The 27,123-nt window shown below is 55.7% G+C and overlaps 1 protein-coding gene across 1 annotated transcript; it reads left to right on the top strand.

Annotated features, from left to right (window-relative positions):
- Positions 1 to 2,692: 2,692 nt before the first annotated feature.
- Positions 2,693 to 23,129, top strand: FRMD6 (FERM domain containing 6). The gene is given in 15 exon segments (XM_055716877.1): positions 2,693 to 2,811; positions 11,921 to 12,096; positions 12,874 to 12,964; positions 13,234 to 13,313; positions 14,026 to 14,102; positions 14,805 to 14,991; positions 16,185 to 16,340; positions 17,151 to 17,216; positions 17,325 to 17,393; positions 17,575 to 17,655; positions 17,657 to 17,750; positions 18,631 to 18,966; positions 19,083 to 19,208; positions 19,922 to 20,013; positions 20,134 to 23,129. Coding segments are annotated over 14 exon segments (1,839 nt in total). The 5' UTR covers positions 2,693 to 2,811; positions 11,921 to 11,997; the 3' UTR covers positions 20,419 to 23,129.
- The last annotated feature ends 3,994 nt before the right edge of the window (positions 23,130 to 27,123 follow it).

Genomic DNA, 27,123 nt, shown 5'->3' with positions numbered 1-27,123 from the left:
CAGCCCGAGCACAGCCCGTTCACAGTAGCTGGGATTTGTTTTCCTATCTGCTCTAGGGAAGAATTTCTAAATCTCAAGCTGTAGCCAGAGCCGGGGCCCTGATGCCATGCCAGGCATCGTCGAACAGCAGTGACAACCCTGTCCCCGAATGCACCCCACAAGGCTGGTTGGCTGCCTTCCCAAAAGCCAAGCATCACGGGCAGATGCTGAGGTCCCCATGCTGCTGGTCCAGGGTAAATTTTCCCAGCAGGAAATCCTAAAAACCCCTCGGGTGGATGCTGAGCACCAACAGCAGCACACCATGGGTCAGCACAGCCCCAGGGCATCTGCAAAGAGCATCAGCCCTTGGGAAAGGGAGCGGGATGCTGAGATCCAGAGGGATTTAGTTGTTACTCTGTTACTTTGTTTATAATTTTTATCCCATTAGCAAAATCGTAGGGAAACTATGTATGAGATAAGAGAGTGCGCGCATTGGTGCAACCATCCCTGCCACTAACAATGCTGTTATTGAAATGCAGGAATGGAAGATACTCGGCTGGTGATAATGCAGGATCACAGTGAACAGCTGCTATTTCCCGTCCTCTTAATATAAATATATCTAGTGTGAGAAAAATCTGTATATTTTATGTGAATGGTATTTTCAGTCATAACCACAACACCTTTTTTTTTTTTTCCTGAGATATGCCTAGCAATGCAATTAGCTCAGTTAAACCTTGTCAAAAAAAAAAAAAAAAAAAAAGTGCATTTATTACATTTTCCATCTGTGTTTCCGCTTCTTGGGACTCTGAGCAAGATTAATCCCAGAATTGTTGAAGAGAAATGTCACCAGAGTCTTTGGGCTTTTCCTTTCACAGAGAGGCAGACCAGACACTGGCTAATGTCCATCTTTCCGAGCTCTCCCCACGTTGGAGCCTGGGGCAGCTCATGCCAAGCGTGGCTTTTCCCAGAGACTCTCCTCTGGCCATGGGAGCATCTCACGTCGACATGAGACACGGCATTTCTCTTAGGCTATATAACAGCATTAGCATACGTGCCATCCACGTACATGTTTATATATCGCCTTGCTGGTATCCAAGAGCTCTTCCTGCTGCTTTATTTAGCCTCTGCGGCAAAGCAGGCGCTGTGTTACTGTATTTCTGTATTACATGAGGCTGTGGGGGTGCGAGCGATGGGGCAGGGACAGTGTAGGACATGCTCAGCAGGACTGACTCATCCTCCTCAGCGACACACAAAGTGACAGGGCCATGTCCTGCTTGTGCCCTCCCCAACCTCTAATATGTTTTATGAGTTGGACTAAACAAGCCAAATGGCATCTCTGCCACATGCCTGGCCCCTACCTGGCTATCCCCCTGCATTCTCTGCAGGAGGGGTCTTTCCGGAGTGAATTCTGTGGGACAAAAAGAGATTTTTGGCTGGCCTTGGTGGTCCCTACTCAGCTGTGATGCTGCCTCTGCCCTCGGCCGTGGTGGCATTCGGCACGAGTGGCTTCACAGGGACTCAGCATGACATAAGCAGGGGCGAGCTGCTGGGTGGAAATACTCTCCAAATTGCTCATGGCATGGATAAGAGCACAAGAGCAAGCCCAAAGCTAAGGGTTTTCCAGCCCTGGCTCTGCCAAAAGCCAGGCTGTTTTTTTCCATGAGGAGAGCAGCACTTTGGATTCCCACTGCCGGTACCGTGCACTCGCATAATGTAATTACCCGGCACGATCTGTTGAGCTGCAAACAGATTTCAGAAAGGAGTGTCAGGGTATTTGCAGCAGAGCTGCTCTTTATTTAGGTCTGGGAACAAGCGGCTGTTCTCTCCTGGAGCCTCGTAGAGACTGTGGGGGCAAAGCCGGCCTCGCAGGTCATCCCGAAAAATGCCTATAGACACTTAAAAGTGAGGAATAAATAACTACTCCAAAAACAATCTCACCAGATGGCACTTCTGAAGAAGGAGTGGCTCAGAGATGCTTTGCTGCCAATTTATGGTGCTGCTGCTGCTGCTGTTGCTGCTATTCCCATCCTGGGTCACCTATGGAGAGACCCATGTGCACATTAGCTCTGCTATGTGTGCTGGGTGGTGGCTGGCCCTCGCCCGAATGAGCCCAAGTCACCTTTGATCCAGCTGCCAGCACGTCAGTAGAGGCTTTAATGGGAACAGGATTTAGCCCTAATTCTGCTCCTGCCTCAACCCAGCTCTTAAGTACTGGCTTAATATACCAGTGGCACAGCCAGGGCTGGGGATACTGGGCTGGGTGCTGCAGGTGCTCGGGCTGCCCTCCCCAGGGATGCTCAGGTCCCCACAGGGGCCATGTGGGGAGATGCGAGGGACCCGCAGGAGGGAGCTCAGCTCCTCTCCCTGGGTGAGTCTGGGTGGCTGTATTCTCTGGGGAGGCTTTGGGCCCCCTCCCGGGAAATGCGCACGTCCCCCAGGGAGGGTGCCCGCGCCCCTTCCAGAACAGGTTCGTGTTCACCGCGGGGAACGCGGAACCCCCGGGACCGGGGGCTGCCCGACCACCCGCGGCCCCTCCGGGGCAAATGCTGGCCGGGGTCGGGGGACAGGTGCTCGGCCGTCGCCCCCGGGGCTGCCCGGGTCCCCTGGCCGGGGCTGCCCGGTGCCCCCACGCTGTCCCGGAGCCCGCGCTCAGGCGGGAGGCGGTGCCGGTGCCGCTCGGGGCGGTGCGGCCCGGAAAGGGGCGGGGGCGGCGGGCTGGGCTGGGCTGGGCTGGGCACGGCTCCGCTAGGCTCGGCTCGGCTTGGCTCGGCGCGGCTCGGCTCGGCTCGGCTCGGCACGGCTCGGCAGGCAGCGCGGTCCCCGGAGCCGCAGGTAGGTGCGTGCCCGGCGCCGCGCACCGCGCTCCCGGCCCGGCTTTGCCCGGCCCGGCTTTGCCCGGCCCGGTTTAGCCCGGCTCGGCTCGGCTCGGCTCGGGGGAGCCGCCGCGCTCTCGGCCCGGCGTGCCCCCCCCCCCGGGGGCTGCCGCGGGTGGGCCCGGCGTGGGGTGGCGTGGGGCCGGCGCGCCTGCTTGTTGCGCTTGGGGGATGAGTTGGTGCCGGAGAAGTGCGAGAGGCTCCGGCTGCAGGAATGCGAGTCATTTCCTCCGCCCGCCCGCGGGGAGGTGAAGGCGAACAGCGGCCGGGGCTGCTCCGCCGGACCCGCCCGCCACGGCCCCGGCCCCGGCCCCGGCCCCGGCACGGCCCCGCCGGCTGGGTGCGCCCCCGGCGCCCTCGCCCGCGGGTCCCCTCGCTGGTGGGTCACGCTCGCCCCCAGATCCCCTCGCCTGCCGCACCCCTCGCCCAGGGGTCACGCTCACCCGCGGGCCCTCGAGCCTGCCGGACCCCTCGCCCCGGGTGGCACTCACCCACCGGTCCCCTTGCCCGTGGGACCCCTTGTGCATGAGTCACACTCGCCCACAGGTCTCCTTGCGCGTGGGTCGCACTCACCCACTAATGCCCTCGTCTGCAGGACCTCTCGCCTGAGGGTCGCACTTGCCTGAGGGTTCCCTCGCCTTTGGGCTCCCTTGCGCATGGGTCACACTCGCCCACGGGTCCCCTCACCTGTGGGAGCCCTTGTTTGTTGGTCACGCTCACCCACAAACCCTGTTGCCTGTGGGACTCCTTGCCCCTGGGTCACATTCACCCACAGGTCCCCTCACTTTTGGGTCACACTCACCGACAAATCCCCTCGTCTATGGGACCACTCACCTCAGGATCACATTTGCCTGAGGGTCCCCTCACCTGTGGGCCCTCTTGTGCATGGGTCACATTCACCCACAGGTCCCCTTGCCCATGGGATCCCTTGCCTCTGGGTCACATTTGCCTGTGAGCCCCCTTGCCCATGGGTCCCCTCAGCTATGGGACCCCTCACCCATGGGTCACACTCACGCATCCCCTTGTCCCTGGGTCACACATGCCCGCAGACCCCCTTGCCCGTGGGTCTCGCTCACCCACAGATCCCCTTGCCTGTGGGATCCTGTGTTTGTGCATCACACTCGCTCACAAACCCCTTCACCCCTGGGTCATGCTCACCCACAGATCCCCTCACCCCAGCGTCACACTTGCCTGTGAGTCCCCTTGCCCATGGGACCCCTTGTTCATGGGTCACACTCACCCACGGGTCCCCTTGCCAATGGGGTTCCTCACCCCTGGGTCACACTAGCCTGCGATCCCCTTGCCCATGGGTCCCCTCACCCCTGGGTCACACTCACCCACGCATTCCCTTATCTGTGGGTCACTTGCCCACAGCTCCCCTCACCCATGGGTCACACTCAGCTGTGGGTTGCCTTGCGCATGGGTCCCCTCACCTGTGGATAACACTTGCCCATGGGTGACATTCACCCTGAGGTCACACTCACCCATGGGACCTCTTGCCTGTGGGCCACACTCACCAGTGGGTCCTTTTGCCCATGGGCCACCCTCACCTGTGGGTCCCCTCATCCGTGGGACCTCTTTGTCTGCAAGCCCTCTTTTCTGTGGGTTGCATTCACCCATGGGTCCCCTTGCCCATGGATCCCATCATCTGTCGGTCCCCTCACCCGTGGGTCCTCTCATCCATAGATCCTCCTGTTCCTGGGTCACAGTCAGCCGTGGGACCCCATTGCCCATGGACCCCACTCACGTACGGGTGCCCCCACCCACGGCTCAGCCGGGGGGGTCGGTGGCTCGGGGCGCGGGCTGCAGCCTGGCAGTGCCACTAATGGTCTTCTCCGGGTTTCCCACCAGGGATGCGAGTCCCCGCCAGGTTCTGGAATTGGTGAGGACAAACCCACGCAGCTCTTAAACAGGGCTTTAACTGACATCGTGCCCTCGTGGCAGGGAGGAAATCGGGGCCGAGGTTTCCCAGGTCGGAGCTGAGCTTTCTCAGGACCGTGCTCCGTGTTCCCATGTCCTTTAACTGGTACATGGAGGAAGGTGGTGCCCAGTCCCACTGTACCCCCTGGCCCCCTGCCACCTTAGCTGTCGCCTTGCAGTCCTGAATCAGTTTTTTTCTGCTCACAGCCAATGTGTTTCTGGTCAGGAGGATGTTTTTCCCTCTGAGCCCAACTCTGCTTTTCCCGGTGATGCTTCGGCGTGGCGTTGATGGAGCTGAGCATGCGGAGCTTTGCTGCTCTGCCTAATTCCCGGGCTGGTTTGTGGTGGTGTTTTTCCACGGGGCTCGTTTGCCCTCTCCGATTCTTGGGTAGAGCAGGGATTAATTCAAGCTCTCTTGCTTGAAAGCGATGTTGTTTTGTTTAAAATTCCCAGTCCCGAAGGCGTATTGGGGTTTGGTTATAGGTACTGGCTTTTCACTATCATTTTGTAAAGGGGTTTCTTTTTTTAAACTGAGTTTATTCAGGCTCTTTAAACCCAGAGTCTGTAAGCAATTATTCCATTACATGAAAGTCAGTACGCTGAAAAAGATTAATTCAGACCAGATGTAAAAATAAATGTGAATTTCAAATTAAGATGATGTCAGCTCCCTCCTGCTAAAAAAAAAAAAAAAAAAAAAAAAAGCAGCCTTTGGACTCCAGATGGAGTACACAAATGATGGCGGTGGTTAAAATATCTGCCTGCTTCTTAATTGAGTTTTATGCTTTTTTTTTTTTTCTCCCCTTGTCTGAAAAGTGTGCTTAGGATATTTTTCAAAGCAGGGAGGGGAAAAAAAAAAGCTTTTCCCCATTGCTGCTGGGGCAGAAGTTTATGGAAGCTCTGGCGGAGGAGCAATCCCAGACAGAGAGCAGCACTGCTGGGGGGGAAGACAGATCCCCCTCTGCCCGCTCCAGGATTAAAAAATGTAACTTGGTTTGGTTTCGTTTTGCCAGATTAGGAGGTGGAAACGAGGCTGCCGTGGACTGCGGTGGGGGCAGAGCGGGCTCTGGATAGTCCCGGTGCTGTTATGTGCGTTTTGGCATAAAATGGAGCTGGTTTTCGGGCTCTTGGCTGTTTGCAGAGTGCTTCGCACCCTTTATTTTTTTACTTTCCCCATGTGCACAAAGCACTAAATGTTCCCCAGAGCGGGGAGGGGTTGGGGCACTGATCCCCTGTATGGGAGTGTGCCCTGTAGCGGGGTGCCAGGGATGGGGCTTCCCAAAAGTGCTTTCTCCCGGGAAGGAAGGGTTTGCCCAGGGCTGGAGCATCCTGGCAAGGTTATTAAATAGGGAGGTCCATGGTTTGGAAACCTGGGGCTGTGCTCTCTGTGGCATGTGGGGATGCAGGATGGTGCCACTGGCCCTTGCAGCTGTTTTGTGGTCCAGGGATCCTGCAGCAAAGGCCCGGAGCCAAATCCAAAGGGGTTTAGGGATGCTGCTGCTAGTGTGGGCTGCAGCCTGCCTGCGGAGCGGGGAGCAAAGGCAATGCTTCATGTCCACATGCATCCTTCACAGTGATGTTGGTGGTCCGGGAAGCAGCATCTGAGCTCTGGGAGGTTTGGGCTTGTTGCTGATGACACTGGGAGATGGTTCATAAAGCCCCCAAGAACATTGTGGGGGACAGGATTCAGAGCTGGATGGGGGAAGCTGGGGTGTCCTGAGCAAGACCTACCCCAACCCAGTCTTGATGTAACTGGATGCTCTTTGCAGATATTTCTCTAATCCCAAAGGCTCAAGGCAAAGTTTTCCGGAAGGAAATAAAGTGGAAGGGGCCGGTTCAATAGCAGAAGAGGGAAGAGGAAGAGCAGGCGCCGTCCCTCCCTTGCTGGAGCCTGTGCCAGGCGAAATCCGTTTCTGTGTGCATCCTCAGCAGAGGCCAGGCTGCTTTATTTATATTTTAGTGCGCCAAAGTAAGGGAATGAAGAGGCCTGGGCTGGCTCAGCTGTGGATTGCAGGCGGGTGGTAAATCAGCACTTCCACACCAGATTGGGCTCCGTGTGTGCCGAAGAACGGGCAGGGGGAGCGGTTTCCCGAGTTGCTGTGGTTCGGCCTGTGTTTGTCCGTGCCCTGATGTGATGTCCCATGGGGCTCATCCCCAGCACTGGCTGCGATTGCAGCTGGAATGCACATAGGAGGAGACAGAGGAGCCATTATCCTGTCTTTGGGACGATGCCCTTGGCTCAGCCCTTTGCGACTGTCCCTGGATGTCCCCAGCATCCGCTCTGCCCCTTGCTGTTGTCCCATTGCAGTAGCCAAAGGGGGGACAGGGGAGGAGGAGGAGGAGGAGGAGCAGGAGGAGGAGGAGGAGGAGTGTTGCAGAGGTGGGGACAGGCGAGCTCCTGGGGGAACCTTCCTTGCAGAGGCTTTTTGGATGCCTCCAGCACTCAGGGGTATCTGCTGGGGCTGGTGGGGCTGGCCCCCGGCTGCCCAGGCTGTTTCCAGCATCCAAATAGCTTTTGTGGCGGATGAAGTAATGTAATATTTATAACCGAGTCCTTTTTCCCAGTGAAGGTCTCTTTCATCTGCCTCTCTTCATTAGGAGGAAACTGTTGAGTTCATGAAGAATTGGAGACGATTTTAATTATGGGGCAACCACAAGCAGGAATTAATCTAGCTTTTGGGTTAGTAGAAGCTGCATTAAGTGTTGGCCTTAAAACTTGTAATAACAGCTCGCGCATACCTGCGCCCTGTGATGTGGGGTAAAACCGACTCTAAACTCTTAAAAACAAGAAATTCCTGCCCCGTGAATTCATCTTCCCACCTCGCTCTGCACTTTGGGTAGCCTCTCGCTGCAGGACAGCCTGTGCCTACATGTGGGTCCTGTGCTGAATCCCTTCTCTCGCCCCTGTTGTGGCTCAGCAGCGCTAGAACTAAAGCCTGGTGATGGGTTAAATATCTGATACGACAGAATTTAAAAAAAAAACAAATGGATATTTTGGCAAGGAGGAGATGAATCTGGGTGATGGAGAAATGGGCTGGGTCTGTCTAGGGGCTGCAGACTGGGGCTGGGTGGAGTGGTCAGCACTGGGATGGTCTGGTGGGTACCACGGGGCTATGAGCTGGAGCCAAGACCGTGGGCATTGAGGCTGAGACACATCTTTTAAATGTAATGAAATAACGTGTGTGGGGGGGAAGAAATGGTGCACATGCAAACCAGCCTCACTTCTCATGCACAGAAGCTGCACGCTTGCTTCTTTGGAAGCAAAACCCATCTCAGCCGGCAAGTTCAAGCGATGTTAAATCCCTGACACTGGAATTGCATCCAAATTTATATTTCCTATGAGAGCCTGGCACGCTGCTCCGGCACCTCGGCCTGAAGCGGGCCGTGTTTGCAAGACCTCGTGCTGAGTAAATCCCCCGCCGAGTCAGCAGCGACAGCCCGAGCTGCTTTTCCAAGCTGCGCCGGCCGGCAGGTTTATTGCGTGATGTTTTCTTTCCAGCAAAGCTTTGCAATGGGGTTTATCCCGTGGCGTTGGTATGAGGGAGGAAGATGGTATTCCAGCAGCCTGGCTGTGAAAAACACGGCGGATCAAGGAATTTTCTGCACATAGCCCGGGAGTTACAAGGCACACAAGGCACTTGCAGTGCCTTCCTATGGAGGTTTAATGCTCTTTTCCCTATGGCAGGGAAAATGTGGCTGGAAGACCTGGATCTCCTGGTGCTGTGGGGGCTGATCCGTGCCCAAGTCCTCATTCCCAGTGTTTTTTCCAGCTGTCTTTGCTCTCCCTATAGAAAACCCCTTGCAAAACTCCCAGGGTGGAGGTTCCCACTCGGGCTCTGGGGCGACCTGCGTCACCCCCCTGGCATGGTATTCCTGGGGGGCTCTCCCTGCAATCCAGGCTCTTTCCAGCTCAGAGCTGGGCATGTTCCTGCCTCATTGTCAGCGCTTGCACCAGAGCAGAAGCGACTCGGTGAGGGCAGCAGCGCGGGGTCCCAGGGAATCAAAGCTGACATTGTAGGAATGAGCAGCAGATGCTCGGAAAGAATTTGCCGGCGTCTGGCTGAGGCTGCTGGAGGCACATCGCCCTGGAAAGGGCTTTTTGTGCCCACTTGCTAAATCTGCGACAGCTCACAGAGATCTGGTAGAGCCCCAGGGGCAGCTCCTGGAGCTCAGGAGGGTCGTGCAAAGCTGCTGGCCACCCCTCTAGTGCTCTGTGTGTCATCTGATGGGGTGTTATATCATTCAGCAGCCAGAACTGGAGCATTTTCTATACAAATACCAAAATATATGAGGTTGTGGGGTTTTTTCCTCTGGTGTTTTCCTTGCTCTCAGAGGTAGGGTCCTGCAGAGCTGCTGCTGGGGGAGATGTTTTCTTTGGCTCCGGTGGTGCAGTCCCCACCGAGCCACACCATGCCCATGCTCTGCTGACGCCAGCTCATGTGCTTTAATCCCCGATGCTCAGGGACTGATTCACGCTGCAGAAAGAGGAGTAAATATACAGACCGGCATGGGGATGAACAGCCCCAGGATGCCAAGAGCAGCATGGTACCACAGGGAAGCTCTCCTGGGGGACACACAAGCTGCACGGTGGGGCCTGATGCCTGGCCTCTGCCTGGTTTTTGAAGACAGCGAGGTGATAAGCTGTGACATTGGGGTCTTTGCCAGTGCCCTGAAGACTTGGTTTCATTTTCAAGTGCTCTTAAGAAGGGGTTTTCCTCGGGGACCCTGCTGCAAGCAGGGCTTGGTGCAGAGGCTGTGGTGGAGGAGGGACCCGTTCCCGATGCTCGCTGCTGCAGCAGGGGTGCTGCAGGGCCCTGGGTGTGCAGGGCCAATGCTGTGGTGCTGACAGCACAGAATAACCTCCGGGTGACGGGTTTACCAAGAAATCCAAGGTGGGTTGTGCCTGTGGCTGTAGTTCTGAGCCAGCTGTAGCCCACAGGGCTGCGCTGGGAAGATGCTGTCATGCACGCGTTGGGGCTGCAGGAGACTTCTGGGTGGGAGCGGGGTGCAGAGTGTGCTGGATGGTGCTCCAGGGCATGGGTGCTTTGCTGGGGATGCAGCACCCTCCCTGTCAGGGCCCACGCAAGTCGCTTCACGCCCAGCCCTGTGTCGGTGCACCAGAGCTGCCGGGCACCTGGCCGGGGTGAGGATGTTTGCCAAATACCTTCAGCCCCATTTTGTTCACCGCTGTGATTTGTAATGAACCTTGAAACCGACCCATCCACTGCGCTGTTTGCTCCCAGTGGGGATCAATCATGTCTGGGCATGGCTGCTATGCACAGCCGTGATGCATGGATGCAATGCGCAAATGCAGTGCACGGCCACAATGAACAAATGCAATGCATGGCCACAATGCGTGGGCACAATGCACAGTTGCAATGCAAAGCTGCAATGCATAGCCACAGTGCACCATCACAACGCATAGATGCAAAGCATGGCCATGTTGCATGTCTATGATACACACATGCGATGCATGGCCACAATGCACGTCTATGATACATAGATGCAATGCATAGCCAAGATGCAGTGCCAGAATGCATGGGTGCAAGGCACACAGCCATGATGCATGGATGCAATACCTGGCCATGATTAACAGATGCAATGCACAGCTGCGATATGTGGTTGTGATGCACAGGTGCAATACCTGTCCATGATACACCACCACAATGCAGGGGTGCAATGCATGCCTATGATGCACATCTGTGATACATGGATGCAATGCATGGCCATGAGGCACTGCCACAATGCACAGCCATGATGCACGGATGCAATACCTGGCCATGATGCTCAGATGCAATGTACAGCTGCAATGCATGGTGGCAATGCATGGGCACAATGCACAGATGCAACACCTGGCCATGATGCACAGCTGCAGTGCATGGCCATGATGCACATGCAGGGATGCAATGCATGGCTATGATGCAGGGATCCAATGCATGGTTATGATGCACGTCTGTGATGCATGGATGCAATGCATGGCCATGAGGCACTGCCACAATGCATGGCCGCAAGGCACAGCCATGATGCAAGGATGCAACGCACAGATGCAATACCTGGCCATGATGCACTGATGCAATGCACAGCTGCAATGCTGGCCGCAATGCATCACCACAGTGGAAGGACGCAGCGCATGGCCGTGTTGCATGTCTGTGATACACAGGTGCAACGCGCAGGCATGATGCACAGCTGTGCAAGGTCTTGGTGGTGCAAACCCAGAGTGGTGAGGCCAGAAAGCATCACCTCTGGATTTCCCAACTTCTGCAAAACCTCAGTAACTACCTAACAAAAAGTTACCTCGGGGCACTTTTTTCCCTGCTGTACAAATATGCAAGTTAAACTGTTTTGGAAGCCAAAGGCATTTTTATGTAGACCAAAGCAAATATTTGGTGAAGAGGGAGACGCTACACTGTCCTCGGTGCCAACATAAATCTATGGGTTAGAAAAAGGGTGAAATAGTTTAAGGATCCTTTTTTATGGTGTCATGTGTGCGTTTGTGCCCCTGGGGATGGTCAAGGGCTAAAAAATGCTTAAGGAATATTTGCCTGTGAGAATAAGAATTGCCTGGGGTTAATGCTAGAATGGATTCACCTGCTCGGCCCTGGTATGGATTTAGGCAAACACTGGGAAATGGCAAGAGATGATAATTCCCATCTCCAAATCACTGCTAGTGTGTGGGTTGTTTTATTTAACCCCCATAAAGAGCTGGAGCTGGGGGGAACGATGCTGGAAGGGACATGGGGGTAATGCCATAGGACCCCGCACCAGCCCCTTGCCTTTCTGTTGCTGACAGCAAAACCTCCCACACTGCCACACCGCTCCTCCCCAGCACAGCCGGGTTTGTTCCCAGCAGATAGACTTTTTTTTTTTTTTTTTAATTATGCCAGGAAAGCCTTTCCTGAGGTTTTTACGAACCCAAGCTGGGAGAATAAAACTGCTGGGTCAGGTTTTTTGGGCTCAGCTGCGATCCTGCACTGCCCTAACCACGGCGCCGGGGTTGGGATGTGCAGTGGCTGTGGTGGGGTGCGCTTTGGGGGGTTTGGGGGACACCCGGCTTCTGAGGGGACGTGGCGATGGGTGGGAAGGATGCCTGCATTGGGGTGTGGGAAGCTGGGGGTGCTGTGTGGAGGGCTCAGCACCCTTCTAACCCACAGGGATGGCGCCCACGGGGACCGAGGCCGCCCTGGCCCACTGGTGAGGTGCCTGCCGCCCGCCCCGAGCCCGGACCACGATGAACAAACTGACCTTCCACAACAACAGAGTCATGCAGGACCGCCGCAGCGTTTGCATCTTCCTCCCCAATGACGACTCCCTCAACATCATCATCAATGTAAGGCAGCGCAGGGGCCAGGGAAACCCCCTGAGCACCAATGTTTTCATCATGCCAGGGGCTTGCCACCAGCTGCATTTGCAAGCTCTGGTTTTGCTTCTGGTTTTAATTTTGAGCCTGCCTGCTCTCCCCCTGCCAGAGAAATGCACACAAGTTATTCCCCCTGAAGGCTGCGGCAGTGTTTTACTCCCTCTTGCTTCTTCGTGACTCGATGTGCTGCTGGCAGTGCTGTGGTTTTCGGCAGGTGACCTGCTGCATGCCATCCCACAGGGCAGCACCACGAGTTGCGGGCAGTCCCTCCTCCTTTAGTCCTCACTCCACGCATCCATTGTGGGTGGTGGCAATTCAGCCTCATGTACCCCAGCAAATAAACAGGAGGGGGTCTGGCTCTGATTCGGATGTAGTATTGAATGTGGAAATTCCCTTGCTTTTTATGTTTTTTAATTCACCACCAGCCAATATTCTGTTCTCTGTCCCCAAAGCCATCTCCCTGGTGCCAGGCTGGTTTGCGGTGAGGTCTCTACCACCGCACTGTTCTGGAGCTGCCCCGTGGTCCCCTGTGTATCCCATCCCTAGGGGAGCTCTGGTCCTGCACCCCAGGGGGGACCCTGCTTTTGGGGACTTCTGTGTTGGCCCCATGGAAAAATGAGCCTCACAGCCCAGCCTGTCACACCCCTGGTCCTGCCTGGGGACCCTGTGTGGGGGGTTTGGTGCCACCTGCCCAGCTCAGCTGGGAACAGATGGAGCAGGTGCCATGTGTGGGGGTTTTTTTTGCAGGTGAAAATTTTGTGCCATGAGTTACTGGTGCAGGTGTGTGACCTCCTGAGGCTGAAGGACTGTCACCTCTTCGGGCTCAGCGTCATCCAGAGTAAGTCAGGGGCTTACACTGTGGGTTCAGTGCCTGTGGCTGGTCCAGCCTGATGCCATCATGGCTCAGCAAGGTGCAGTGCCACCAGGGATGTGTGTTTGCCCAAAGGGGGGTATAGATTTACCCAGCCCTTTGGTGGCCTCTCATTAGGTGACAAGGTTATGGGCCCCCATGCACTACCCACTGATGGGTTGTGGGGGCCAAGGCAGGGCTTGGCAGGATGCAGGGGGCATGCAGGGGGATGCTGATGCCACCTTTGTCCCATCCAGACAATGAGCACGTGTACATGGACCTGGCCCAGAAACTCTACAAGTACTGCCCCAAGGAGTGGAAGAAGGAGGCCAGCAAGGTCAGCGGTGAGGTCTTGCATGGAGAGCTGACGGCAGTAAGGCCACCTCTGTCCCCGTCGCAGGTCACTTCCAGGACATGGGAACGCAGCTGAGGGGCGGCGGGGTGGGGCACTTGGCTGTTAGCCTGCGCGGAGCGGTGGGGCGGGTGTGCAAAGTGAATGAAACCTGGATGATGCTTGACGGCTGTCACCCCATGTGCCACCAGGTGCCCCAGCTGGGGATGCATCCTCCACACTCCCCACCCTGGAGCTGTGGGGTTTTTCCTCCCTTATTTCCTTGTTTTTCAGGAGAATTTTTGAGGTGTCCCTTCTTCCAGTTTCTAAAAATCAAGATTTGGGTTTTTTTCCCTCCAAAGCACCTTTTAATTCTTTCAATGCAATGTACCAAGAGGGTTGGTGTGATGGCTCCTGTGCTGGTGCTGAGATGGGGACTAGTGGGTGATGAGGTGGGAGAGCGACAGCAGCAGTGGTGGGGGGCTGCTGGCCCCCTGATGGTCTTGAGCCCAACCACTTGCTTCTTTACATCTAAATCCCCTTCATGTTTCAGCATATTGAGGGGAAAAAATGAGTGTCAAACTCTTAATTCAGAAAAAAATGCCATGGTGGGGCAAGGGGTGGTGGTGACAGACCTGCCCCTGGGCGAGCCGAGGTGAGGGGCTGGGGTACGCTGCTGGGGTCTCTGCAGAAGCCCTGAAAATCTCCTCCGTTCCAGGGGATCGACCAGTTTGGCCCCCCGATGATCATCCACTTCCGAGTGCAGTACTATGTGGAAAACGGCAGGCTGATCAGGTAGGGCGCACCCACCCATCCCCACCATGGGGGCACCCCCCGGGCTCGGCTGGGGCAGGTGGCTGGCAGGGGAGCACCCTGGGGTGCCCCTGGCTGGGGGGCTGCTTACTGCAGCTGCACAGCCTCGGGATGCCGCGGGATGCTGCCTGCGTCCCAAAAGCTGGGGCTGTTTGTGGCTGGGTGCTGCCTGCTCCCTGCCACCTGCTGTGCAGGGGCAGGAGGGGACACTGCTCCCCGCCAGCGATGACAAAGCCTTTTAGGGGGCTGAGGATATCGTATTTAGGGGCTTATCAGAGCTTAACCCAGGGAACAGCCTGATATAAATTCACGTATGTGCCTGTGGCCGGGTGGGAGCTTCAGGTCCTGTTTCAGGGACAAAAAGATTTTCAGGGTGTGGGGTGTGTGGGGAGACGGTGACGTCTGCAGCCCCATAGGGATGCTCTCAGGGCGGGTTGTTCCACCTGCGGGAGGCACCGGCTGGAAATTTCAGCTCAGCAAAGCGGCTGTGGTTTTGCAGCGCCTAGTGGGAGCCCCGGCTTTAATGAAGGGGGAAAAAGGGAGCAAATGCCTGAGCAGCCAGCCCTGCTCCCTCTCTAAGAGCTTCCCGCTGGGAGGAAGGTGTGAGATTGTCTCCCACCCCCTGGTCTGGGTCACGGGTGGGTGACTGCCCTTTCCTCCCCTCTCTTCTCTGCTCCCTCACAGCGACCGGACCGCACGCTACTACTACTACTGGCACCTGCGGAAGCAAGTGCTGCACTCGCAGTGCGTGCTGCGCGAGGAAGCCTATTTTCTCCTCACCGCCTTTGCTCTCCAAGCTGACCTGGGCGACTTCAAGCGCAACAAGCACTATGGGAAGTACTTTGAGCCTGAAGCCTATTTCCCTGCCTGGGTAAGCGCACTGTGACGGGATCCCCACTCTGAGCTCATGTGAACCCCCATGAGGCTGCTGATGCTGGGCTGCTCGGAGGCTTCCCGGGTGGATGGTGTTCCTGCTGCCTCCCTATCTCTGGCTTAGTCCCAGTTATTAATAACCTCTGACAACTGGAGGGCTGCAAATAGCTGCAGGCAGGGAGGGTTGGAGGCGGTGTGGTGGCTGGAGCAGCTCATATCGCTGGTGGGGATTTCCCTGTGTGCTGCAGGGATGCTCATGGGGGCTTCCCTGCATGCCACGTGCCATCAGGGTTTCATCCCACCATCATCAAGTGCACCCCCTCAGGCCTCTGGGAATTGGTGTCCTCTCTACTGGCAGCAGCCATGGGTGTAGGCAGCTCCTGGCATAATCCTGGAGGGAAACTGCGGCAGGGCACAGGGTGACATGCAGCCCCAGGTCACCTCGGACTGGCAGCAGAGCCGGGGCAATACCATCCTAATGATTTTGCGCAGGAATGGGGTGGGGAACAATCCCGTATGGCATGGCAGCAGCATAGACAGCTCCTGGCTGGGACCCCTTGCAGCAGGGCCACCCCTCCTCATGGCGAGGGCACGTCCCCAGACTCAGCAGGGTGCCCAAAAACAAGCCCAATTATTACCAGACGGGTAAATACTAGTTAGTGGGGAGCAATGAGGGGCTGCATGGCCACATGTGATGTGCCCTTGGACCCCAAACAGGCGAACCTCCCCAGTGGCTCCCCACAGCCGGGACTGCCAGCAGATGCTGGCAAGGGGAAGATTAATAAAAATGCTGGGCACCATTGCTCACTTTATGTGTTTTCTGGGTTTTGCCCCAAAATCTGCCAGTTTCTTGCTTTTTTCACACATGTCACTGTGGAGCGCTAGCCCAGCGTTGGTGTCCCCAGCCACGCAGGGACCCCGTGCGTGGTTCTGCCTGCCCCGGCATGGGTGTCACCAGTGGCACGAGCTCCCCGAGACGGGCACGCAGAGCAAACATGTGCTTCCCAGTGGGAAATCCTGCTGATGAGAAGTTGTTGGCTGCCGTATCTAATTCATTTTTGCTTGTAGCTCTCTATAACGGAGCATATTGCTCCCATTTCCCTTTTCCCTTGAAATCACCGGGGCTGGTGTCTGGCCCCAAGCAAGCATGGAGCAGTTCCCCCAGACAAGCTTCTCCTCTCCTCCAAACAGGTGGTTGCAAAAAGGGGCAAGGACTACATCCTGAAGCACGTCCCGAACATGCACAAAGATCAGTTTGCCCTGACGGCCTCCGAAGCCCATCTTAAGTACATCAAGGAGGCTGTCCGGCTGGACGACGTGGCGGTGCACTACTACAGGTTGTACAAGGTGAGCCCTGGCCACAAGCCCAGGCTAGGCTTTGGATTCAGGGATGCTTTTTATTGAAAGGAACAACGGCCAAGTGATTTCTAAGGTATTTTGGGAAGAGCTGTGGTTGAATTGGCACTCGCTGGCTGGAGCAGAGCAGTCTCGAGGGCAGTGCTTTGCTCCCAGAGGCAACTTTTTATACTTCTGCTATTTTCTACAAGTGAAGGAGAGGCAAGAGGTTGGCCAGGGTGTGGGGAGGCAGCTGTGAGGTTTCTGGGATCTTATTTTTTTGGCATCCTAAGAAATATCTGCTGGGTTTTTCTCCTGGGCACAAAGCACTTTGTTCACTGGGAGGTGGTGCTTCACAGACCACTTTGTAGCATCCTTAAGTTAAAGAGGAGAAGCCTTTGGGAGAGCACAGAGTGCCAGTGTAGCAACAGGTTGTTCTCAGGCATAGAAGTGCCCCAGCTCTGTTTCCGAAGGTTCTTCCAATTTTTCTGAGGTTAAACTGCTTTTCCAGACCCTTAAGCCAGGGTGTTTCTGGGTGGAGAGGTGGGTGGCAGGCGCCTGGGGGATGAGACTCAGAGGATGTTAGAGGATGTGACTGGGCAGTGTGTGTGCATCATTAATTAAATGGTTGGACTCAGTGATCTTAAGGGTCTTCTCCAACCTAAATGATTCTGTGATTAACACAGCACCTACCGCATGTGGCCGTTGCTGCTGCGTGGGAGATGAGGTGACTACAGGAGGATACCTGGGCTGGGAGGGCAGATTTATCCACTTCATGTTGCAAATTGTGTGTTTAAAAGCATCTGATTTTTCCTCCCTTAGGACAAAAGGGAGATAGAAGCCTCCCTGACACTGGGGCTGACGACGCGGGGCATCCAGATCTTCCAGGTAGGTGGCTGAGCAAGGGCGATGGCTCGGCTCCGTGCCCGCTGCCAGGCCGGCATGGGCAGCCCCTGCTGGCATCCTCAGCCATGTCCACCTCTCCTCTTTTTGCAGAACTTGGATGAAGAAAAGCAGCTGCTCTATGACTTCCCCTGGACAAATGTGGGGAAACTGGTGTTCGTGGTGAGTGCCGCCATCGCCAAGCAGAGCATCCCTGCCCGTGTCGCTCCTGGGCTCTGCCGTGGGCATGGGGTGTTGTTGCACAGACCTCAGGTGGGGTGGTTAATAGGTGGGCAGTGGCAGGACTGGGAAACAATTAGGGTATTTTTCTCTCTGGGGCTGCTGTCCCCCCTCTCCCACGCAGGGCAAGAAGTTTGAGATCCTGCCGGATGGGCTGCCCTCAGCCAGAAAGCTCATCTACTACACGGGCTGCCCGCTGCGCTCCCCGCCACCTCCTGCAGCTGCTCAGCAGCAGCCACCGGCTCTACATGAACCTGCAGCCCGTCCTGCGCCAGGTCCGCAAGCTGGAGGAGAACGAGGGTAGGTGCCCCCCAGGGCGTAAATCCCACCAGTGCCGGGCTCCCATCCAGCTTTTCTGCCCATACAAGCGCCTGGTCCTTGTGCCAGCCCCATGGCTGGGGGCATGTTGGGGGTGGCTGTCCCTACATCCCCCTTGACCGTGCATCGGCACACCCTGGACTTGCCTGATGGGCAGACCTCTCCTGGCTGGGCTGAGTGCCCACAGACACCCCTCCCCGCAGCTGCTTAATCCAGCACAAGCCTTGCTGTGGTCCCTGGTGGCCCAGTTCCTCCCAGTGCCTCAGTGCAGCACTTCCCAGTGCCCCACACCCCATCTCCAAGCTCGAAAAGCCCTTGTGCAAGTGTAAGGTCTTCCTCTTTCTCCTCTTTCCCTTCCTCATCTTCCTTTTCTCTTCCTTATCTTCTTCCTGCCCCTCCTCATCCTCCTCCTTGACCTCCTCTTACTCTTCCTCCTCATCCTCCTCCTTGACCTCCTCTTATTCTTCCTCCTCGTCCTCCTCCTTTTCTCTCTCCTCTTCTACCTCATCTTCTTCCTCTTCTTCCTCCTCCTTGTCCTCCTCAACTTCTTCCTGCTCATTGTCCCTCCTCCTCCTTTTCTTTCTCCTCCTCCTCTTCCTCCTTCTCTTCTTCCTCTCCTCCTCTTTCTCCTTTGGAGGGACAGCACAGCACAGAGCACAGCAAGTTTGAGGCCCCCTACTCCACCATCCCCATATGCCACCGGGACAGGGCTGGCTCCTGGTGTGCCACCGTGACTGGGCTTTGGTGACAGTGCCCCTAGGTGCTGGGGGAGGGGCCATGCCCCATCCCAGGGGGGCCAGGGCACCTGGAGGGGTTGGGGTGCAGGCTGCTGTGTGCCAACGGTGTGCCGCTGGCCTTGCAGAGAAGAAGCAGTACCGCGAGTCGTACATCAGTGACACCCTTGATCTGGACATGGAGCAGCTGGAGAAGCGGTCGCGGGCCAGCGGCAGCAGTGCCGGCAGCATCCGGCACAAGCGCCTCTCCCGGCACTCCACCGCCAGCCACAGCAGCTCCCACACCTCGGGCATCGAGACCGACCCCAAACCCAGGGAAATGGGCCCTGAGGACGGCTTCTCAGGGGCCGGTGCCCACCGCAAGCTGAAGACGTGCAGCTCCATGACTAGCCATGGCAGCTCCCACACCTCCGGGGTGGAGAGCGGTGGGAAGGACCGACTGGAGGAGGACTCCCAGGATGATGGTGAGACACCAGTTGAGCATGGGCTTTCCAGCTTGGGTCTCACCAGGTGAATTGGGGTTGGAGGGTGCTCTGAAGGTGCACATCAGTGACTTGTCCCACCTCCTCCTCGCCTGCAGAAATCGAGATGCTGGTGGATGACCCCCGGGAGCTGGAGCAGGCTGGTGAGATGGAGGTGAGCCCTGACATGTGCGTCTACATCACGGAGGACATGCTGCTGTCACGCAAGTTCAACGGGCACTCCGGTAAGGTGGCAGCCACTTTTCTTTCCAAGTCTCCAATTCAAGTCACACCTTTGGTGTTCGGCAGAACGAAATTAGCCCAAGGCTTCTGTTTGGGATGCTGGGAAAAGCCGTTTGCCCCATGGGTCAAAGGAGAAATGGGATAAATTTGGTGAAACTATAAAGAGAAGGGGTTGCCCGGGAAAGGTGCAGGTTTTACTCTGAGCAGGACTGATGCTCCATGTAGCCGCCCCGTGGCACAGAGGTGTACGCCCAGGCATGCTGGCTTATTTGGAGATACCAGGGCCCGGGGGCAATGGACATAATTTCAGCAATGTTCTCAGTTGCTGTGGCCCACTTTCAGTTTCTTCACAACGCCTCGCTTGTTCCCATGAGCATGGGTGCTGTTATCGCATGTACGAGCCAGGCTTCTCCAGAGCCGTGCCTGCACCCAAAGAGTCGTCTGCATTTCCAGCTCTGTGCTGGGAGCTACTGGGAGGTCTCTGGGTGCCAGGCTCCCTGGTGATGGCTTTGGATGCTGTTTTGTTGCAAATTTGGGATGCTTTGTAGGTAACTCTGGTTGCAAGTGGAGCCATTGGGGTGGGTGATGCCACCCCATTGCGCTGAGGGTGCCTTTGCCCAAAAGCAAGGGCAAGCCCCCAGGGGCAGCAGGCATGGAGAGCTGAGAAGCCTTGAAAGAACCTTCACACTCTCCTCTTCCTCCCTCTCTGGCGCAGGGCTTATCGTGAAAGAGATCAGCTCCTCCACCTCCAGCTCCTCGGAGACAGTGGTGAAGCTGCGGGGGCAGAGCACCGACTCCTTACCCCAGGTACGTGGTGTTGGGGGGGCTTTGGGGAAACCCGGAGCTCTGCTGGCACTGGCATTTTGGGTTTCCCAGACCCCCTTGGCTCCCCGGCAGGTCCTGAGCCTCCTCTCTGCTTTGTCCTAGACGACATGCAGGAAACCGAAGACATCAACGGACCGGCACAGCCTTAGCCTGGATGACATTCGGCTCTACCAGAAGGACTTCTTACAGCTGGCCAACCTCTGCCAGGACACGGCCCAGAGCTACACCTTCGGCTGCGCCCATGGGCTGGAGGAGGAAGGGCTCTACTGCAATGGCTGCTTGGCCCAGCAGTGCATCAACATCCAAGAGACCTTCCCCGTCAAAAGAACCAGTAAATACTTCTCGTTGGATCTCACCCATGACGAAGTCCCCGAGTTTGTCGTCTGAGCACCGCGGGGGGGCAGGACTGGCTGCCCGCCCTCGGGGGGAGGCTGGGGCTCCCTGCCCTGCACTGGGGGCTGTCAGCGCTGCCTTTCCCCGGCCCTGCACCGCTCCCTGCAAACCGGGGCCGTGGAAACCATGGCACTCACAGGGTCGCTCTGACGGCGGGTGGGATGGAGACCCCCGGGCATGGCGGAGTCCCACCGGTGGTCCCCCAGCATTCTTTCTCCTCTGGATGAGTTTGTGCCGAACACAAGTTGTTTTATTTCGACTGGGAGAAGCACTACTTGTTTGAGCTAGCAGAAGCCAACCCATGTTTTCTCATCACCTCATGGTGAGGTGGCCTCTTCTCCTCCTTGCCCCCATCTTCAGTGCTGCCAGCAGCTCCAGCAGTGGCTTGGTAGCAGCCGATGATGGAGAGAAAGTGCCAGAATGTTGTGTTCAAGTCAAGCCAAAGAAATGTAAATACCCTAAAGGCCAGTATGGGGAGGGAGAATTAAGCAATAACCAGCCGAGGATCTCTGGGCACTGGTGATGTACCGTGGAGGAAGGCATGACCAGCGGCTGCTGGGGCAGAGCATCAACCCAGTTCTTCCAAAAACACATGATGGAGGTCAGACCAGAGCAGTCCTGGTGAGGCAGCTGGCAGCTGGGAGGTCTCAGAGCCGTTTGCAGCTTGTTTTTTCTCTTTTTTTTCTTTTTTTTTTTTGAGGAAAAAAACCCAAAACCAAAAAAAAAAACCACCCAACCCAAGAAAACAGCAAGCAAAGGAGGATGGAAAAGAATAAGTCACCTGTAAGGATATTGCAATAACGCATCCCAGACTTTGAATATATAGAGATTACATATATAAATATATTGAGGTATGTATGTTTATATATGTCTGGATCTTATAGACCCATTTGCATTTTACTTCTGCTCTAAAATACCTTTTATACAAAGGATCTGCCTCTCCTTTAATGAACTGTATAAACACTCATATTTTTTTCTAAGCACTAAGGTGAGAGAATAGACTTTCCTCTCGAGAAGAATATGTATGCAACCATGTTGTAAGTGTGGCTCTTCCCGGCGCAGTCTCCGTTGTATTTTACCAAGGCTTTTCATGCGTCTTTAGGTCACTTACAGTTTGAATAGTTCTGCTAAAGGATGATGGTGATGTGCTAGAAAAACCCAAGGGCAGCTTCTGAGTGTGTCCTAGGGAAGCCAGCCTGTCCAGGTGTAATATTTCCCATCGGTACCCGGAGGGTAAAGCATTACAGCAGCTAATATTCACAGCACAATGCCTTTTTAGTCGATATTTTTAATTAGAGTTTAGTGATTGACAGCCAAAGTTTTGCCATATTTTGATATACCACCTTTTTTTTAACTGGAAACTTTTCTTAAAAAAAATTAATATTATTTTATAAACAAGCACAATCTTATTTTTATAAGAAATGTTGGGGAAGGGGGCCAAGAAAGGGGAGCTGGTACCAAAAGAAGTGGAGCGTAGCTATTGGCACAGTGTAAAAAACCTCAGCATTACTGATGCGGGAGCTGGTAGGGGAGAGCTTTGGGTGCTGCCACAGCTCTGCACAGTGTGACTGTGGCACTGGCACAGTGTGTCCCCACCCCAGAGCTTGGTCTCGCCTGGCATGAGGGATATTATGGGAAAATAATATAGACAGCCAAATGCTGGCAGGGCAAGCTGGAGGACGGTGGCCTCTAAAGGCTCTCTTTGTCTCCCCTAGAGCTGTCCAGGCAGCCAGAGGGATGCTGCCTGGGGGCTCAGAGCTATGTGCCCTGCTCTGGTTTTGGGGGGAACCTCAGCAAACCCCCCAAAAGCCTCTCTTGTGAGCACTGTGTCCCAGGCTGGGGTGCTAGGGTTTGCTAGCAGCGGCATCCCATCCATGGCTGCGTTTGCAGTGTGCAGCAGGATTGGTGTGCACCAGCAACATGTGTCTGCCCTGCTGGAACTGCGTAGGCTGGTACAGGCAGGAAAATCCCCTAAAATCATCCCCAGCCTCTTTTTTTTTCTCCTCTGCCAGCCCCTATGAGGCAGCAGGGCTACAGCACCCAGCTGAGGCGTCTTGCTGGCAGCCCCTCTGCCAGACAGCCCCAGGTGCCCTCCATGGGACCCTCAGCCACTGCTCTGCCAAAACACATAGCTGGAGGGAGAAAAAAGGGTAAATTGTGTAAAGAAATGCTTGACGCTGGTCAGAAAGCATTGCAGGGTGGGGGGCAGCTAGACCAGGGCCTCTCTGTTTCTTCCCCCACCCTGTTATCCTGCAGCTGAACCCGGACCGAAGTGTCCTAGCCAGGGTTGGAGTGATGTCGGGGGCTGCAATGGAGCTCACCCCTGGGCAAGCAGGAGCAGTGCCCTGCGAGCCAGCGGGGGCGTGCCAGGGAGCAGGGGGACACAGAGGTGCCCTTTAATTGCATAGGTGGCCAGGGTGGCTGCACAGGTCCTGTGGGGGACAAGGGTGGCCGTGCTCGCCTGCCCTTCCTGCCTCTCCCCCTGCAATAATGAGCTATCTGTCTGCACGAATGAAATAGTCCTTTCTGTGAAAGGATCTTCCCGTCGGGGCGATGGGAGAGCCAGTGACTGTGCTGCAAAAGAAAAAACACAAGGAAAACTCTACTAAAACCCCGCAGCAAAATTATTTTGTACCAATGAAGTTTGTTGTGTGCCTTTTGCGGTACAGCTGGAAATGACAATAAAGTGACAGTTGTTTGCATTACTTTGACTCTTGGCAGTTTAAAACTTAAGGGTGGTCAAGCGTTGGAAGAGGCTGCCCAGGGAGGTCGTGGAATCACCATCCCTGGGGGTGTTTGAAAGACGTGTAGATGCGGTGCCTAGAGAATGAGTTACTTGTGGGCTTGGCAACGCTGGGTTAATGGTTGGACTGGATGTCAAAGGTCTTTTCCAAACTAAATGATTCTGTGAGAATGCTCACAGGCTTAAGTGAAGGATGAAACACTTAGGAATTTCACGAACACATAACATTTATTGTGCTCTCCACTCCATCATCGCCCTGCTGCAGAGAACCAGTTAAGGCAACTCCAGCCGTGGGCAGAGGGATGGATGGGCTGATCCTTTCACTCCTGTTTTTTTGATGATTTCTATAAAAATAGCATCCACTTCCAGCACTCACTCCCATGTTGGGAGGAGGTGTGGGGGGACCTGCAGGAGCTCCTGATAGCAGTGAGGGCACAGGGGTGTCCATAGGAGGGGTTGCAGATGGGAATGCCTGCTCTCCTTGCAGCTGTGCTACGTCGATGGCTCTTGCCACACATCCCAGTGAGCCCCCCGTGTGGGCTGCTCAGGGGGTCCCCAACCTGTAAGAGCTGGAGCAGGGCTCTGCTCTGGGATCAAGGGCTGAGCCCCTCCTTGGTGGCTGCCATCGTGGGGCTGGGTGGCCCCAGCAGTCCCAGTGGGAAGTACTGGGGGGTCAGCAGGTTCCAGTGTCCCCATGGGCCAGTAGCCCACGGCTCACTGTGTCCCCATGCTGGTCCCGGCCAGGGTGCTGAGCAATATGTGATTTGCTTTTTTCCTAATGATTCCCCTCAAAAATACTCCCCTGTTTCCAGAGCAGAGAAGCTCAGCAGGGGCATCACCCCTTAGCCTGGGTGGGTGGCGGTGACAGCAGAGCCCTGGGGTGCAGGGACCCCGCGGGCTAGGGGGGGCATAAGCCTATCCCCAGCCCCACTGCCCCTCAGCCCAGCCAGCAGGGCTGAGCAGCAGCATTCGCTGCCATCCTGGGGCTGGAGGAAGCTGGCAGCCATTGCTCAGATCCCCACCTCAGGCAGCAGTCACCAGTGTGATGAGCAAGACCATCCTCCGCCTGCCATGCTCCATCCCTTTAGTCCCCCTTTCTCCCTCCTCTGCTTGGACCATGCTCTGCTTAGAGGGGGTGGGATGAGTAGCTGGGAGAAGATGCTCTGCTGTGTTAGTGGAAGGTGTGATCCTGAGCCTCGGGCCGAGTGCAGGGATGCTGGCAGAACTGCCACCTCCTCTCACGGTGCCTGCTGGGGACTTCCTGAGGCCCCGCTCTCTGCAGGCATGTGGGCAGGGGAGACTCATTTTCTCTTTCCCGAGTTGATGTTTTTGGGTGAACCAGTATCTGATAGAGGCTTTGTGCTGCAGCCATCCTCTCTCCAAAACCCAGGGCCACCCTTCCATCTCCCATGCCACCAGCATTGATTAAACTCCTCAGAACATTATTAGCCAGTTCTTTTCTTCTTGATTTTGCCAGGCTTGCTGATCCTGGCACCTACTTCCTTCAGCCAAGGAAAGGAGGTACTAATAACCACAGTCTTTCCATGTCCCCCTTCCCAGCTACCCAAGCAGCTCTCGATCCTCAGCCTGTTTATCCTCTCACACCCAATACAAGTGGTAGAGAAGGAAGATAAGGGCTGTCTGCTCGGTCTGATGTGGTGAGTTCACCATTATTACCAGCAAAATCCTGATTTCCTGCAGGAGATGGAGATGTGAAGGTAGATGAAGAGCCTGTTCTCCCACAGGGAAGCAGCATCAGTAAAGTTTGCTGAGTGGTTTCTCCCAGCACATGCCACCATCCTGCAGGCCTGGAGGTGACCATGTGCCACGCTAATGCTGGGACCAACAGGGCTACCGCCACGCCCCAGGAGCCTGGGGCATCCCTGCACCCTGCACTGGAGCCTGCCTGCCTTTGCCATCCATCCCTCCTCCAAACACCTTGGGAGAGGGGCGGGGATGGAGACGTGGGGCTGTGCCCCTCTGGCGTGGGATACCCTCACCGTCCCCCACTCCTGGCACCCTCGGCACCTGCGGTGGAGCGGTGCCAGGTCATCCTGTGCCTTTTCTACAGGCTCCGAAAATAATTGCATGTTACCAAGCGATTTCCCTTTGTCCTTTAAAAATAGTCCTTGCCCTCAGCAAGGCAGGCGCTGACCTTCGGATGGCCGTGAGTCTTGGTGCCTAATTGCTGATTGCTGCTAATGTTGGGCATTTTTGGGGCAGCTAATTGCCTCACGCAGGAGGGAGGAGCACAAGGGAGCGAGCAACTTCTGGGAGGGGGACTGCATTGTCTGTACTAAGAATAGCCTCCAGATTTCATCCTTGGCCTATAAAACCCCTACATTTTCCTAAAACCAGATGTTGAATGGGTTTTTTTGCAGGCTCTCGCAGAGCAAGCCAGCCCTGCCACCGAGGGGGGGAGAGGGAGGAGGCTCTCCCCTCCCCGTAGGCTGTGTTTAGCAAAGCCTAGTACCTCCAGCTATGTTTTTAAATTAATTCCCCTCCATTTGAAGACATATGATGGCTTGGCCTCCGTTGCTCCTTCATCTCACTGCGGGACAGGTCCCCAGGGGGAAAGGTCCTCCAGTTCCCATCCCGGCATGTCCCCAGGCAGCCTTGCACCCGTACTGGCCTTTTCCCTGAGATGCTCCCCAGTGCCGGTAGCCTTTCTGCTGCTCTGCATTACCGTTTCATGAATTTAAGCTCTCACAAAAAGGCTGCTCTCAGGCCATTTCATCTCCAGTTGCTTCACTTCCAGATTTTTGCATCTCCTGTCACCTTTCCATGGCAGCCCAAGAGGTTGAAGACTTGGGATTTTGTAGGGCGACCACATGCAAATGCCAATTTTATGGAGCCAACTGCGAAATGTACTTTAAAAAAGGGAAATGTAGCAGTATCCTTATTTATGGGTTTTTTTTAATTTTGCCTCCAGATCAAAGCAGGCGGTGCTTTCTCCTGCCTTGAAGTAGCAACAGCTGTCCCCAGGTGGGTGCCTCGCAGAGCATCCTCTTTTTATCAGCCCTTCCAAAACATCGCTGGACATACCCTTTGGTATGACATCACCCAGTCAGGCACCACCAACTAATTGGTGATAATTGCAAAAATACCCCATGTGTTGGTGTCTCTTTCAGCTGGGGACTTTCTGCACCCTGAAATTATCTTTGGCTGCAACACTTCTATTTAAAGCAGCATCACACATACCCTGCGCTGCATTTGGGGTCAGTGGCTCAATGTCTATAGGGTGGGGGGACCCTGCCACCCCCAGCCACATGTGGGTGCTGCCCAGGGGGGTGCCAAGGCCCCGGGGGCAGCTGCGGGTGGGCTCTGCGGGTGTCAGGGTGGCATGTTAGGGCTGAGCTCCTGTGCCCCGCTTATAGGGCAGTGAAGGAAATCAGTCATCGAGTGTTGCTGTGGAAACAGGAGGGGAAACCCGGTTTATGGCAGCCAGCATCTCTCTGCCAGGAACCCTGCAGAGCTTGGGCAGCGGAGGGGGGACACGCAGCCCCCCATGCCCACTGCTGCCAGCCCCAGGGGGCTCCCGCTGCCACCCTTTGTGGGATGCCCATGCCTACCAATTGCGGGGAGCTGCATCCCATTGTGCTGCTGCTGCTGTGGGCACTGGCACGGCTTACAGTGCCCTGTTCTGGGGGCCTGAGCTGCACCCCAACCCTGCTCTGCCCCCTGCCCCAGCCCAGCCCGGGGTCGATGTATACACGTACTGTGGGGCTGTTGAGCCTTCCAGAGACCTGCCAGTTAGCAGCTTCAGCACCTGAAATTTCTTAATTCGAAATACATTTATTTTAACAAGGTACAGCCATGAGCACACAGCCGGGCTGGCTGTGGATGTTTTGGGGTGCAGATGGGGTGAAAGGAAAAGGTCACCCTATAAAAGCCCAACCAGTGCTCACCAGCTCACTTGTGCCTCCGAAATCTTCCATCTGAAATCCTAAAAACTA

Source organism: Falco cherrug, chromosome 7, assembly GCF_023634085.1.
Source record: "Falco cherrug isolate bFalChe1 chromosome 7, bFalChe1.pri, whole genome shotgun sequence".
NCBI lineage: Eukaryota > Metazoa > Chordata > Aves > Falconiformes > Falconidae > Falco > Falco cherrug.
The sequence above is the reverse complement of the archived record's forward strand: the minus strand, read 5'-3'. Positions and strand labels throughout refer to the sequence as shown.